The sequence below is a fragment of the Chiloscyllium punctatum genome, chromosome 1 (assembly GCF_047496795.1).
Source record: "Chiloscyllium punctatum isolate Juve2018m chromosome 1, sChiPun1.3, whole genome shotgun sequence".
Classification (NCBI taxonomy): Eukaryota; Metazoa; Chordata; class Chondrichthyes; order Orectolobiformes; family Hemiscylliidae; genus Chiloscyllium; species Chiloscyllium punctatum.
Window position 1 is genome coordinate 7,561,787 of NC_092739.1, and position 16,385 is coordinate 7,578,171.

Genomic DNA, 16,385 nt, shown 5'->3' on the forward strand with positions numbered 1-16,385 from the left:
TTTACTTACAAACAATGTCTCTGACATTGAAAATTAACTTTTAATTGTTCAGAGTTACAGTTTTTTTCAGATTTTAATTACTCTTAGAGATTTAATAAAAACTACCTTTTAATTTTATCTTTGTCGTTTCTCTCTGCTCTTTGTACATGATTTAACGTTGAATTAAATATTTCAGTTTACACTAGCTGTTTAGACCTAAATGCCTCAGGAAGAATTCTTTAATCTGATCAGATGAAGACACATCCCAATTGTATGGCCCATCCCTCCTGGTCCCAAATTCCTATACAGAGGAACCTTGATTATCCAAATATCAATTATCCGAATATCGGATTATCCGAAGGGGATCTCAAGGTAACATTATGTTAAAGAACTATTTCAATCCTGATCATGACATTTGTTCACAGGTACAATGATTAAAAGCAAACTCAGCTCATTGAAATGCTTCTGAGAACAGTCCTGGACAGTGCAGGCACCGTCTCTAAATGTATAGAGGTTTACAAAATTATGAGGGGCATGGATAGGGTAAATAGGCAAAGTCTTTTCCCTGGAGTGGGGGAGTCCAGAATTAGAGGGCATAGGTTTAGGGTGAGAGGGGAAAGATATAAAAGAGACCTAAGGGGCAATGTTTTCACACAGAGGATGGTACGTGTATGGAATGAGCTGCCAGAGGATGTGGTGGAGGCTGGTACAATTACAACATTTAAAAGGCATTTGGATGGATATATGAATAGGAAGGGTTTGGAGGGATATGGGCCGTGTGCTGGCAGGTGGGACTAGATTGGTTTGGGATATCTGGTCGGCATGGACAGGTTGGACCGAAGGGTCGGTTTCCATGCTGTACATCCCTATGACTCTACGACTGACCTGCCACCATCTCTCTCTCCCCGGAGTTCTACAGAGGGGTGTACCCTAAACCCCCCTTCCCCAGTTAATCTCCCCAACATTGTCCTGTACAGGGCAGAGGTGGAACTTGTCAAAAAGTCGAAACAAAAGGGTGTGTGTGCGTTTGTGTGTGTACGTGCGTGCTATTTGGAGACTCACACCCCAAAGGCAGCAGTAATTTTACTGCTGATGTCCAGTCCAGCTGCCTGGTGAGGTGTGGTGGGGTATCAGATCGGGTTGGGGGCAGGTGGGGGGGGAAGTGTTGGACGGGGTTGTGGGGCGGACAGGCGCGGGGTGGGAGGCCAGCTGCCCAGGAAAGAATAAAAATGTTCTTGAGCATCTCTGTTTCATTAATTGCTGCCCCGTTAACAACGGTATTTAAACTCAGCAGGAGCTGGTAACGTGGGAATACTGAATTTTCACAACCTCCACGTGTGCTTTTGTATCTCCAGTTTTTGTTCTTAGAACCTGCAATGAACTTGGAACTTTGGCAGCTGTTAGAGTAACAGTTTACTTCTAGTTAGTTAATGTTCTGTCACCAAATGCAAGAGCATGTGTTCTTTGCACGAGCTGCACACTCTCAGGATAAACGGGTTTGTTTGTACTAGGAAAGAAGACAATTCCTGACTTTGAGAAGTTTGAAGCAGATTACCTGCGGAATGGGGGGAAGCCACACAGGAGGATGTATGTAATGACTCCTGCTGCCCAAATGTCAACTTTTAATCCATATCTGTAAAAATAATTAATAATATAGGAATGTTAAAATAACAGAAAAAAAGCAACTCGTTCCAATACAACCATTCCCTGTCTCCAGGTTAAGGTTCAGATACCCTTCTTCCATCAATTCCATTTTATCCCTTGTCTCCACAGAAATGCATTTAGTTTTCTTTAAGCCTACTATACTGCTGGACTTCCTTTGTAAATAATTCTATAATTTTATATCTTTTGAGGAAGGTGATATGGCAGGGGGGAATACGGGAATGGGATTAGTTGTCAACTAATCTCAGCAAGAAAAGTTAAATCCAGAAAAGATCAGCATTATGAGAATGATTACCAACTCACCTTTATTATTCAGAAATTCAAGAATTGTAGGAGTGGATCATCACTCCTTTTAGCTGCGAAATTTTTTAAAGAAATTTTAAAAATGTAAATGCGAAAAAAACTTACTTTCTGCTTCAGTTTTTTCATTTGCTCTTCCCCCTCTCCCTTGTTTCTCTCACTGTACATGAATTAGAGTCATAGAGATGTACAACTCAGAAACAGACCCTTCAGTCCAACTCATTGATGCCGAACAGATATCCTGACCTAACCTAGTCCCATTTGCCAGCACTTGGCCCATATCCCTCGAAACCCTTCCTATTCATATACCCAACCAGTTGCCTTTAAAATGCTGTAACTGTACCAGCCTCCACCACTTTCACTGGCAACTCATTCCATACATGCACCACCCTCTGTGTGAAAAATTTGCCCCTTAGGTCCCTTTTATATCTTTCCCCTCTCACCTTAAACCTATGCCCTCTCGTTCTGGACCCCCCCCCCCCAACCCCAGGGAAAAGACCTTGTCAATTTATCCTATCCATGCCTCTCACGATTTTATAGACCTCTATAAGGTCACCCCTCAGCCTCCGACGCTCCAGGGAAAACAGCCCCAGCCTATTCAACATCTCCCTATAGCTCAAATCCAACAACCCTGGCAACATCCTTGTAAATCTTTTCTGAACCCTTTCAAGTTTCACAACATCCTTCCGATAAGAAGGAGACCACAATATTCCAACAGTGGCCTAACCTATCTCCTGTACAGCCACAACATGACCTCCCAACTCCTATTTTCAATGCTCTGACCAATAAAGGAAAGCATACCAAACACCTTCTTCAATATCCTACCTACCTATATTCAAGGAACAATGAACCTGTACTCCCATGTCTCTTTGATCAGCAACACTGCCTGGGACCCTATCATTAACTGCGTAAGTCCTGCTCTGATTTGCTTTTTCAAACTGCAGCACCTCACATTTATCTAAATTAAACTTCATCTGCCACTCCTCAGCCCACTGGACCATCTGATCAAGATCCTGTTGGACTCTGACATAATCTTCATCAGCCTCCACTACACCTCCAATTTTGGTGTTATCTGCAAACTTACTGACTATATCTCCAAATGTTCACATCCAAATAATTTATATAAATGATGAAAAGTAGTGGAACTAGCACCGATCCTTGTGGCACTCCATTGGTCACAGGCCTCCAGTCTGAAAAGGAACCCTCCACCACCACCCTCTGTCTTCTACCTTTGAGCCAGATCTGTATCCAAATGGCTAGTTCTCCCTGTATTCCATGAGACCTAACCTTGCTAACCAGTCTCCTGTGGGGAACCTTGAAAAACGCCTTACTAAAGTCCACAAGATCACGGCTACTGCTCTACCCTCATCAATCCTCTTTGTTACTTCTCCAAAAAACTCAAATCAAGTTTGTGAGACATGATTTCCCACGCACAAAGCCATGTTGACTATCCCTAAATCAGTCCCTAACTTTCCAAATACATGTATATCCTGTCCCTCAGGATTCCCTCCAACAACTTGCCCACCACCGACGTCAGGCTCACTGGTCTATAGTTCCCTGGCTTGTCCTTACCACCCTTCTTAAACAGTGGCACCACGTTTGCCAACCTCCAGTTTTCTGGCACCTCACCTGTGACTATTCATGATACAAATATCTCAGCAAGAGGCCCAGTAATCACTTCCCTAGCTTCCCACAGAGTTTTAGAGTACACCTGATCAGGTCCTGGGGATTTATCCACTCATGTATTTCAAGACATCCAGAATCTCTTCCTCTGTAATACGGACATTTTTCAAGATGTCACTGTCTATTTCCCTACATTCTATATCTTCCATGTCCTTCTCCACAGTAAACACTGATGCAAAATACTAGTTTATATATCTCCCCCATCTCCTGCGGCTCCACACAAAGGCTGCCTTGTTGATATTTGAGGGGGCCCTACTCTCTCCCTAGTTAACCTTTTGTCCTTAATGTATTTGTAAAAACCCTTTGGATTCTCGTTAGCCCTATTTGCCAAAGTTATTTCATGTCCCTTTTTGCCTTTCTGATTTCCCTCTTAAGAATACTCCTACTGCCTTTGTACTCTTCTAAGGATTCTCTCTATCTCTGCTGTCTATACCTTACAGATGCTTCCTTCTTTTCTTGACCAAGTTCTCAATTTCTCTAGTCATCCAGCATTCCCTGTACCTACCAGCCTTCCCTTTCACCTTAACAAGAACATACTTTCCCTGGATTCTCGTTATCTCATTTCTGAAGGCTTCCCATTTTCCAGCCGTCTCTTTACCTGCGAACATGTGCCCCCAATCAGCTTTTGAAAGTTCTTGCCGAATACCATCAAATTAGCCTTCCTCCAATTTAGAACTTCAACTTTTAGATCTGGTCTATCCTTTTCCATCACTATTTTCTAACTAATAGAATTATGGTCGCTGGCCCCAAAGTGCTCCCCCACTGACACATCAGTCACCTGCCCTGCCTTATTTCCCAAGAATAAGTCAAGTTTTGCACCTTCTCTAGTAGGTACATCCACATATTGAATCAGAAAAATTTCTTGCACACACTTACAAAATTCCTCTCCATCTAAACCCTTAACACTATGGCAGTCCCAGATGATGATTGAATAGTTAAAATCCCCTACCACAACCACCCTATTATTCTTGCAGATAACTGAATTCTTACAAATTTGTTTCCCAATTTCCTGCTGACTATTAGGGGGCCTATAAAACAATCCCAATAAGATGATAATCCCTTTCTCATTTCTCAGTTCTACCTAAACAACTTCCCTGGATGTATTTTCAGGAATATCCTCCCTCAGCACAGCTGTAATGCTATCCCTTATCAAAAATTCCACTCCCTCTCCTCTCTTGCCTCCCTTTCTATCCTTCCTGTAGCATTTGTATCCTGGAACATTAAGCTGCCAGTCCTGCCCATCCCTGAGCCATGTTTCCATAATTACTATGATATTCCAGTTCCATGTTCCTAACTATGCCCTGAGTTCATCTGCCTTCCCTGTTCAGCCTCTTGCATTGAAATAAATGTAATTTATCACCTACTTTGTTCTTTGCTTTGTTGCTGCCTATCCTGACTGTTTGACTCACTTCTGTTCTCAACTGTACCCGTCTCAGATTGATCTCTTCCCTCACTATTTCCCTGGACCCCACCCCCACTCCCCTCAACTTATTAGTTTAAATCCTCCCGAGCAGCTCTAGCAAATCCCCCTGCCAGTATATTAGTCCCTTCCAATTCAGGTGCAATCCGTCCTTCTTGTACAGATCACTTCTACCCCAGAAGAGATTCCAATGATCCAAAAACGTGAACCCTTCTCCGCTGCACGAGCTCCTCGGCCATGCATTCATCTGCTCTATCCTCCTATTCCTACCCTCACTAGCTTGTAACACAGGGAGTAATCCAGATATTACTACCCTTGAGGACCTCCTTTTTAAAACTCCTGCCTAACTTCCTATATTTTTCCTTCAGAATCTCAACCTTTTCCCTTCCTATGTTGTTAGTTCGAATGTGTACAGTCACCACCTGCTGGCCCCTTTCCCCTGTGAGAACATTCTGCACCCTCTCTGAGACATCCTTGATCCTGGCACCAGGGAAGCAATACATCATTCTGCTTTTTCGCTGCTGGCCACAGAAACATCTGTCTGTACCTCTGACTAGACACTCCCCAAACACAATCAATCAATCACTTGGAACCCAACATACCCCTCATAACTTTAGAGAGGTCCCGATACCAGAAACTTGGCTGTTCATGCTACATTCCTCTGAGAGTCCATCATCCACTACATTTTCCAAAACAGCATACTTGTTTGCAATGGGAATAGCCACAGGAGAGTCCTGCACTACCTGCCTTATCTTTCCTGGAGTTAACCTATCTACCTGACTGTATCTGCAGCTTTTCTCCCTTCCTATAACTTCCATCCATCACAGCCCATAGCTCTTGTAAATTCCTCATTACCTCTCACTGCCGTTCCAACTGATCCATATGACTGTGTAGTGTTTGTAACCAACGACCCTTCCTGCAGACATAATCCCTCCGTAAACTCCCACATCCAACAGGAAGAGCATATCACTCTACTTAAGGCCATCTTTGCTCCTTCACAATCTTCAAAACCAGAATATAGCACCGTCTTATTACTCTAAAAAAAGCAGTGCTCCAGGGTAACTTACGAGAAAGTGAGTACTGCAGATGCTGGAGAGTCAGAGTGCGCGGTGCTGGCAGGGCACAGCCAGTCAGGCAGAATCTGAGAAGCAGGAGAGTCAATGTTTCGAGCATGAGCTATTCATCAGGAATAAGGGGGAAGGGCTGATGCTTGAAATGTCAATTCTCTTGCTCCTTGGGTGCTGCCAGGCTGGCTGTACCTTTCCAGCACCACACTCTCTGACTCCAGGCTAACTTAGTACTTACAGTTTATATTTTTATAATTTAATCAAGAGAAAGATCTCAATAAAATATAATTAAGAATGAACTCAATCTACTCACTACTGTAGACTTACAGCAAGGTTATACACTAAAAACTATGCACTTATCTGTTCCTGTGCTGTGAGCTCTCCCACACAGGTTCCTCCAAGGTATATTTTACTGTTTATTAATTTTTCATGAATGCACTCCAATGTCCAGAGATACATGAACTGTGTCTATGCAGATTCACTGCTGTGTCAGTGAGCAGTATAGATTTCTTTCTCTCTCTCCCTTGCTGACCATGTGATGCTGCCTTTTGTCTATCATCCTCTTTTTAAAAGTGCCATTGTTTTGATCCTTTTTCCCCAAAGTTCCAAACAATGCAACAGCATATAAGACAGTAATTGCTGTTCCTGGAATTCGAGGAAATCACCTCCAACACCTAAAATACCTCAATAAAGGAGTAGCGGTTACAGGCACAATTTCTTCTCACTCTCTATCTTGGATTACCCAGAATCTTTCTTGACACTGAATTCAGTCATTCGAATGTACTCTCTAGCTCAGATCATCTTCTATGTATGTCTTATCCTTTTGATCACATTGATTAAAGAGAAACAACATTATTCATCGAGGTCCCTGCTTCACTGCACCATTATTAACTCACACTTGTGGCAAAACAAAGGCAAAAAAAAAATTCAAAGCTTAAATGTGCACCAACATGTCTAACTAATGCGGACATGCTGACAGCTACCCCATTTCAGCCAAAATGTGCCCAATATTCAAGGGTGTCTGGTCACGGCTTACCCACTCTCTGCAATGATCTCTGGAGCGACGTATGTTGGTGTACCACACACTGTATACAGGGGCCCGTCCACCACTGTTGCCAGACCAAAGTCACCCAGTTTCAAGGACTTAGTTCCATCTGCATATTCACAAACCTATCGGAGAGAAAAAAAACCTGCTGACTAACAAAGCATGCAAGTAGGCACATTTGAAATTACTCCCTGTATTTGCTTTATTTTCAATAGCTATAATAAAGTCTAATTAATCATTTTTCCCAAAATAATTTTTCATTCTTCAAGATTATATCTATGTCTTTTGGCTACATAGAAGTCCAACGTAGAGTGTAATGTCACTTAATTCCAATGCAGCTCTTGCATTCTTTTGGAACCTAACATGTGAATCACAGCTGCCATATTTCATACTAAATGATGACAGAAAGAACAAAAACAGAAAGTTGTTATATTTCAGTTTTCTCACAAAAAGCAACCTTCCTGTTGAGGACAAGATCAGCTCCTACAGGTAAGCATTCTAGTTGCCTATAATACAAACTTACAAACTTATAACTTAGAAGAACATAATACCTTTGTTAAAAATTGAATTTCAATTTCATATCCTCCTCAACTTAAATGACATCAAATATGTTCATATAAGCCGAAAGTATCAAATAGATTTTTTGTTTGAAATAAAACATTTTAAAATAGAGCATGTACAGCCAGTTACTTGTCAAAATTGCCTAACCATCTCAGGAGGTGACATCTTACCACTGTGTTTGGTCAATAGTACAACTAACTAAAAGAACAGAAACATTGAAAGTTTATATTTCTTATATTTCATGCATTCCTGTCTTATACATAAAAAAACTGTCAAAGATGTATAGGAGTGAGAGTTTGCACATGGTATGGTAAACTGGGAAGAATTACCATGTTAGACACAGACCTTCTGTATAGACCTGACAAACGGTCTACACTCAAGGCATTAATTATCTCCAGAACCTCTCCTCTTTTGTCCAACGATATGGGATTTTGTCACCTTATTCTACTTTTACACATCCAGTCTTAGAGAATCACTTCCCACTTTTGCATCATTATTTCTGGTGACCAATTCTCCCTGTAATTCTTTTTATTTGTATATGGATCTCTGAGGCAGTGACTTCTGAAAGTGGAAGTTAATATGTTCGCATGCTGATCATTCCAATCAATGCGTGTAGGTACTCAGTGTCCCAAGGATGTGAGTGGGAGAGTTTACTGGGAGGAGTGGGATGGTATAAAGGGCATATTTTCCTCTCTAATATCGCTACCTGCAAGTTCTCCTCCAACTCACAGCATCCTGACTTAGATGGAGACTCCAGCTGTTCTTTCAATGCTGTTGGATTAAAATCTTGCAACTCCTTTTCGATCAAAACTGTGGTGTACCTACAGCTATTGGATTGCAGCAGTTCAACTCATCACCTACTTCTCAAGGGTTATTAAGGAGGGACAACAGATGCTGGCGTTGTCAATTGCATCCAAGTTCTGTTAAAAATATTAGAAATCAGGAAGTCAGTCTACATTTCCACTGAATTATTTATTGCTGAATATGGCTGCTGTGCAGCATGGTGGCTCAATGGTTAGCACTGCTGCCTCACAGCGACAGGGACCCAGGTTCGATTCCTGCCTCAGACAACTGTCTGTGTGGAGTTTGCACATTCTCCTCGTCTCTGTGTGGGTTTCCTCCGGGTGCTCCAGTTTCCTCCCACAATCCAAAGATGTCCAGGTTAGGCGAATTGGCCATGGGAAGTTGCCCATAGTGTTCAGGGATATGTAGGCTAGTTGTATTAATCAGGGGTAAATGCAGAGTAATAGGGTAGGGGAATGGGTCTGGGTGGGTTACTCTTCGGAGGATCAGTGTGGACCTGTTGGGCCAAATGGCCTGTTTCCACACTGTAGGGGTTCTATGAGATTGAAATTCCATCATCAATGTCATCATTAAATCTTCTTGATTCAGTAAGAGGAATGCCGAACAAATGTTAATGTATGCTTAGCCAGCTCCATAAGAATTCAAGAAAACCTACTCCAAAATCAACTTTTGTCAGATTGACCACTAGGTCCTGATAACCAAAAACCATCTTCCCCCAAATTCTCAGCTCTCAAATGGCCAACTTGTTTTTAAATCCATTCACGGGACGTGGGCTTCGTGGGAGAGGCCAGTGACTATCGTCCATCCCTTACTGTCCAGAATGCAGACAAGAGTCACACTAGCTGTGGTTCTGGAGTCACATGTAGGCCAGGCCAGGTAAAGATGGCTGATTTTCTTCCCTAAAGGCGATCTGAGAACCAGATGGGTTTTTTTGTGATTACATGATTGCTATTAGGCTTACTTTTCATTCTGCTTTACAAAGAAAGAAAATAACTGTCTGAAGCTCTCCTTGAAGTGCGGCAGCTTGGACATTATTGACTGGGTAAAGTTTGCTACCAATTATTCAGAATGGTGACACTTTGTTCTTCAAGCTACCTCATGCTTTGAGTCATAATGTGTTAAAGATAAGGCAAAGCAGAGACACAGAAGGAAAGAAAAGGAAGCAAATTCTGCATCTCACTGTCTTGTGGGATCTCTTGCTTCATAAGCCTAAAGACACACAGGTCTATAAGTGGCCTTTTCAGTTCATCATGAACCATGACAGAAACTCATGACCCTGAGTAACTGCTGTGCTAATATCAAAGGATGGTCACCACCTGTACCCAGATGTGCAGCAGTCGAATGGTTACTTAAGGTCAAGTCTCTCAGCATTTCTTTATTTTATATTTGTATAATTAGTGACTAAAGCTTTGCACAGAGTGATTTTATTTAGAAACAAGGCTCGTCTGGTGAATATCATTGATTTCACATCGGGCCCTTCAGGTATTTTAAGCTTTCAGGGTGTTGAGAAAACATGACAAGCAGATACAACCATTTAACAAAAGATGCTGATAGGGCTGGTCTCCTACTACAACCTCAAAATGAGCTATAATCGTGATAATCACAAAAGGATTAGCAATGTTCCTGACCAAGCAAGATATTTATTTCATCTGATAGCACCCCAGCTGTTCATGCACTCAACTCATCTGGCATACTTAACAATGAATAAAATAAATTAAGATGTTAACTTAATTGTTAATGTTTTTTAAAACTTCAATGAAAGGCTTTTGATTGTCTGGAGAACTGGTAATTAATTAACTTACAAAAGACTCATCTTTGGGTAATGGTTTGCATTTTCTTAAAGAAACAGAAAGGACACAATGGTATGATGCTGCCTGCATTGGATAACAGAGGTGGGCAGGTTGCTCATCAATCCAAATAGCTCTTTGGTGTTGGTTTAATTTGTTCTGAGGGCGACTCTTACTGAATATCCTGCATGACAACAAATAAAACACTACCCCCTGTTTTGGGTACGTCAATGGCTTCAAATAGGTTGGTCCCATGTTGGCTGATGGTACTGCCAATAAAATTACACCATCTTCCTACCTCCACAGTCACCTTTTGACAGCTTTTCCTATCTCTCAATTCAGAGCAGCAAAGTGCAAGTGTTAGATAGATAAACATCTCGTAGCATCACTGGGCAGCAAGTATTCTAATACAGCTGTATTCTGATAAAAATATTGACTTGTGCGCCTCTTCCAAACCAACAAATAAAAATCAGTCAAGTTTGATAAGAAAGTCAACAGTTTGTCATGCGTTACAAATAAAGTAACCAGAATAGAGAGATCTGGCCATCTGGGGAAGATTGTTGTCTAAATTTTTTGACAAGGTGAAGCAATTTTAATTAAAAAAAAACACTGGCCTGAGGGAAATAAAGTATAAAAATATGAAGGATCAGGGCAAAGCATTTCAATCCAGTTTCAGGATGCAACCAGGTACCAACATTTCTTCCATGATTTTCACACCAAATTCCTGTTGAATTCCCTTTGAAGATTACTGATGTAACCTCTCTTAATTTCTTCCAAAGCAATGTATTCCAAACACAAATCCCCTTTTATATGAAGCAGTTTTACCTGCTGGGTGAAACAATATTCCCTTATCTGAGTTTTACCCTGTTCTTCCTTGTTAACATTGTTGTTCACCAGATCTTGGTAGGTATAAGAACATTAGAAATGGCTGGATGGGAGCAGCTCTAATAACAGTGAAGAAGATTGACACCATCCAAGACAAGGATTCCTGAAGAAGGGCTCATGCCCAAAACGTCGATTCTCCTGCTCCTTGGATGCTGCCTGACCTGCTGCGCTTTTTCAGCAACACATTTTCAGCTCTGATCTCCAGCATCTGCAGTCCTCACTTTCTCTACCATCCAAGACAAGGCAATCCACATGTTTGGAACCATCGTTCACATTCTCTGCCTTCCCCACCGATGCACAATAGCAATAGTATGTTCTATCTACAAGATGAACTGCAGTAACTCACAAAGGGTCATTTGACAGCACCTTCTAAACACAGGACCTCTACTATCAAGAACATCAAGAGTAGCAGATACGTGCCAACACCACCACTGACAAGTTCCCCTCTGAGCCACACACACCATCCTGTCTTGGAACTATATCTACATCCCTTCCCTACCATTGTGTCAAAGTCCTGGAACTCCTTTCCTTATAATCAAGAGAGCAAAGAAGGAAGAGAACAAACAAAATTACAGCACAGGAACAGACCCTTCAGCCCTCCAAGTCTGAGCCGATCCAGATCCTCTATCTAAAGCCATCGCCTATTTTCCAAGGTTCTGTATCCCTGTGTTCCCTGCCCATTCATGTATCTGTCTAGATACATCTTAAATGACACTATCGTGACTGCCTTGACCACCTCCACTGGCAACACATTCCAGGCACCCACCACCCTGTGTGTAAAGAGCTTCCAATGAATATCTCCTTTAAATATCTCACCTTGAACTCATGACCCCCAGTAATTGAGTCCTCCACTCTGGGAAAAAGCTTCTTGCTATCCACTGTCTATAAATCTCATGATTTTGTAGACTTCAATCAGGTCCCCCTTCAACTGCTGTCTTTCTAATGAAAATAATCATAAATTACTCAACCTCTCTTCATAGCTGGTGCCCTCCATACCAGGCAACATCCTGGTGAACCTCTTCTGCATCCTCTCCAAAACATCTACATCCTTTTAGTAATATGATCACCAGAACTGTACACAGTATTCCAAATATGGTTGAACCAAAGTTTTACACAACTGTAACATAACCTGCCAACTCTTGTACTCAATACCCTGTTCACTGAAGGAAATCATGCCGTATGCCATCTTGACCACTCTACTGACCTGTGTTGCCACCTTCAGGGAATAATGGACCTGAACACCCAGATCTCTCTGTACATCAATTTTCCACAGGGCTTTTCCATTTACTGTATAGTTTGCTCTAGTATTGGATTTTCCAATCCTCACCTTGCATTTGCCTGGATCAAACTCCATCTGCAATTTCTCTGCCCAACTCTCTAACCTATCTATATTCTGCTGCATTTTCTGTCAGTCCCCTTCACTACCTGCTACTCCACCAATCTTAGTGTCATCTGCAGACTTGCTAATCTGACCACCTATACCTTCCTCCAGATCATTTATAAATATCACAAACAACAGTGGTCCCAACACAGATCCCTGTGGAACATCACTGGTCACAGGTCTCCATTTTGAGAAACTCTCTTCCACTATTACTCTGTCTCCTGTTTGCCAGCTAGATTTCTATCCATCTAGCTAGTACACCCTGGACCCCATGCAACTTCAGTTTCTCCATCAGCCTACCATGGGGAACCTTATCAAACATCTTACTGAAGTCCAGGTATATGACAGCTACAGCTCTTCCTTCATCAATCAGCTTTGTCACTTCCTCAAAGAATTCTATTAAGTTGGTAAGATATGATCTTCCCTGCACAAAACCATGCTGCCTATCATTGATTAGCCCATTTTCTTCCAAATGCAAATATATCCTAGCCCTCAGCATCTTCCCCAGCAGCTTCCCTCCCACCGATGTCAGGCTCACCGGTCTATGATTACCTGCATTATCCTTGCTAACCTTCTTAAACATTAGCAATTCTCCAGTCCTCTGGTACCTCACCTGTATTCAAGAATGCGGCAAAGATATCTGTTAAAGTCCCAGCTATTTCCTGTCTTGCTTCCCTCACGAACCTGGGATAGATCCCATCTGGACCTGGGGACTTGTCCATCTTAATGCCTTTTAAAATAACCAACACTTCCTCCATCCTTATGCCATCTTAACTTACAGTATCTATGCTGAATCTCAACACCCACCATGTCCCTCTCCTCAGCGTTTACTGACACAAAGTACTCATTGAGAATCTCACCCATTTTCTCTGACTCCACGCATAACTTCCCTCCCTTGTCCTTGAGTGGGCCAACCCTTTCTCTGGTGACCCTTTTGTTCCTTGTATACGAATAAAAGGCTTTGTGATTTTCCTTAACCCTATTCGCCACAGATATTTCATGGCACCTTTTAGCCCTTTTAATTCCTCATTTCAGATTGGCCCTACTTTCCCGATGTTCTCCCAAAGCTTCAGCTGCTTTCAGTCGCCTGGATGCTTCCTTTTTCCTCATAGCAAGTCTCACAATTTTACCTGTCAACCATGGTTCCCTAATCTTGCTATTTCTACCCCTCATTTTCACAGAAACATGTCTGTCCTGCACTCTAATCAACCTCTCTTTAAAAGCCTCTCACATATCAAATGTGGATTTACCCTCCACAGCTGCTCCCAATCCACATTCCCCAGCTCCTGCCAAATTTTGCATTGGTTGGCCTTCCCCCAATGTAGTACTCTTCCTTTAGGATCACTCTCATCTTTGTTCATGAGTATTCTAACATTTACTATATTATGATCACTATTCCCAAAGTAATCCCCTACTGAAGCTTCAACCACCTGGCCGGGCTCATTCCCCAACACCAGGTTCAGTATGACCCCTTCCCGAGTTGGACTGTTTACATACTGCTCTATAAAACCCTCCTGGATGCTCCTTACAAATTCTGCTCCATCAAGACCTCAAACATTAAGTGAATCCCAGTCATTGTTGGGAAAATTTAAAATCTCCCATCACCACCACACTGTTGCTCCTACATCTTCCCATAATCAGTCGACATATGTGTCCCCCTATCTCACTCATGTTGGGAGGCCTGTAGTACAGCCCCAACATTGTTACTGCACCCTTCCTATTCCTGAGCTCTGCCCATATTGCCTCACCGCTCGAGTCCTTCACAGTGCCCTCCTTCACAACAGCTGTGATATCCTCCCCGACCAGTAATGCAACTCCGAGACTCCTTTTACCTCCCTCTCTAACCCACCTGAAGCATCTATATCCTGGAATATTTATTTGCCAATCTTGTTCTTCCCTTAACCAAGTCTCAGTAATATCAATAACAACATACTCCAGGTACAAATATACAAATACAAATTTTTAAAAAGTACAAATATACAAACATATCCCAAGCCCCAAGTTCATCTGCCTTACCTACTACACCACTTGCATTAAAATAAATGCAACTCAGATCACTAGTCCTTTTGCATTCATCATCTGCTCCCTGCCTCCTCTTCTCCTTACTCACACTGACTTCATTATCTAGTTCCTTACAGGCTTGATTACTACCTCCTTACTGTCCACTAACCTCCTCATGTTGTTTCCCTTTCCCCTGCCACATTAGTTGAAACCCTCCCCAGCAGCATTAGCAAAAGTACCCCCAAGGACATCGGTTCCAGTCCGGCCCAAGTGTAGGCTGTCCAATTTGCAATTGCCTCACCTCCCTCAGAACCAGTCCCAATGTCCCAAAAATCTGAAACCCTGCCTCCTGCACCATCTCTTAAGCCAGGCATTCATCCTGCCTAATCTTTCATTTCCACTCTGACTAGCACGTGGCACTGGTACCAATCCTGAGATTACTATGTCTGAGGTCCTACATTGTAAACTTGGCTCCTAACTCCCTAAATTCTGCTTGTAAAATTCTCCATTTTTTACGTACATCATTGGTGCCTATATACACCATGATAACTGCTGTTCATCCTCCCCCTTCAGCATGTTCTGCAGCCGATCTGAGACATTCCTGGGAGGCAACATACCATTTGGGAGTCTTGTTTTTGACCACAAAACCACCTAGCTACTCCCCTTACAATTGAAACTCCTATTACAATAGCCCTTCCCTTCTGTACAGCAGAGCCAGCCATGGTGCCATGAGCCTGGCTCCTGCTGCCTTCCCCTGGTGAGCCATCTTCCTCCAACAGTACCCAAAACGGTATACCTGTTTTGGAGGGAGATGACCACAGGGGTCACCTGCACTACCTTGCTGCTCTCTCTCTCTGCCTTTTGGTCACCCGTACCCTTTCTCCCTTAGCAATCCTAATCTGCGGTGTGACCAATTCGCTAAATGTGCTATCCATGACCTCCTCAGCATTGCTCCAAAGTCAGTCCATCCACAGCTCCAGATCTGTCATGTGGTCTAACAAGAGTTGCAACTGGACACACTTCCTGCACAGAGACATCAGCTGCATCCCTGAGCTCCCACATTGAGCAAGAGGAGCATAACGTGGGTCTGGGATCTTTTGCCATTTTCACTCTTAAGCTTAATTTAGTCCAACTACAATACCAAATAATAGATAAATGAAATAAACTTTTTTTACCCAATCACCACTACTTACGAGCACTCAATAAAAAAGAAAATGAAACTTTACTTTATCAACACACCAGAGTCTTTTTTTTGTTTGGTTAGAGGAGGATGGGTGGGAGACACTACATGTGTAGTGGAGGGTCACTGCCCAAAAGTATCAATTCACTCACCTTCCCACAGCGCAAGTTGGCTGCTCCCATTACTCCATAATGGATGCCACTGATTCCACAAGGTATGTACTTACATGGGAAGTTTACCTTCCCAGCAACCCCCCCACCCCCCACACAGACAGACAATCACCTGAGGCTGGAATTGAACCTGGGTCCTTGGCTCTGTGAGGCAGCAGTGCTAACCACTGAGCCACCGTGCCGTCCCCCACTGAACCACTGTGCCACTCCACAGTCCCTGAACACCTTTGGAATTGGGGGTTAGAGTTTGACTGGGGAGGGGATCTATCAGGCGCCCTTTGCGACTGTTAACCGTACAGAGAATTGTATGTGAAAGGCACACAAACCCTTTGGGACTTTGAAACTTGTCAAGTCCTGTCCAAAAGTGTCAAGAAGTGTGTTGACATGTCAACATGTTAAGTGTCAAGGATGTGAACCAGCATCAAGATTTGCCAAGAAGAGTACAAATGCATTCTTCTAT

The 16,385-nt window shown here is 42.6% G+C and overlaps 1 protein-coding gene across 4 annotated transcripts in view; it reads right to left on the minus strand.

Moving 5' to 3' along the window:
* Nucleotides 1-16,385, minus strand: part of dclk2a (doublecortin-like kinase 2a) — a 320,451-nt gene that overhangs the window by 31,862 nt on the left and 272,204 nt on the right. For all 4 annotated transcript variants that reach the window (XM_072564911.1, XM_072564420.1, XM_072565652.1 and 1 more), the window contains 2 exons: nucleotides 7,148-7,281; nucleotides 1,535-1,612 (listed from right to left, as the gene is read on the minus strand). In XM_072564911.1, the coding sequence (XP_072421012.1) occupies nucleotides 1,535-1,612; nucleotides 7,148-7,281 (212 nt within the window). The remainder of the gene's footprint in view (nucleotides 1-1,534; nucleotides 1,613-7,147; nucleotides 7,282-16,385) is intronic.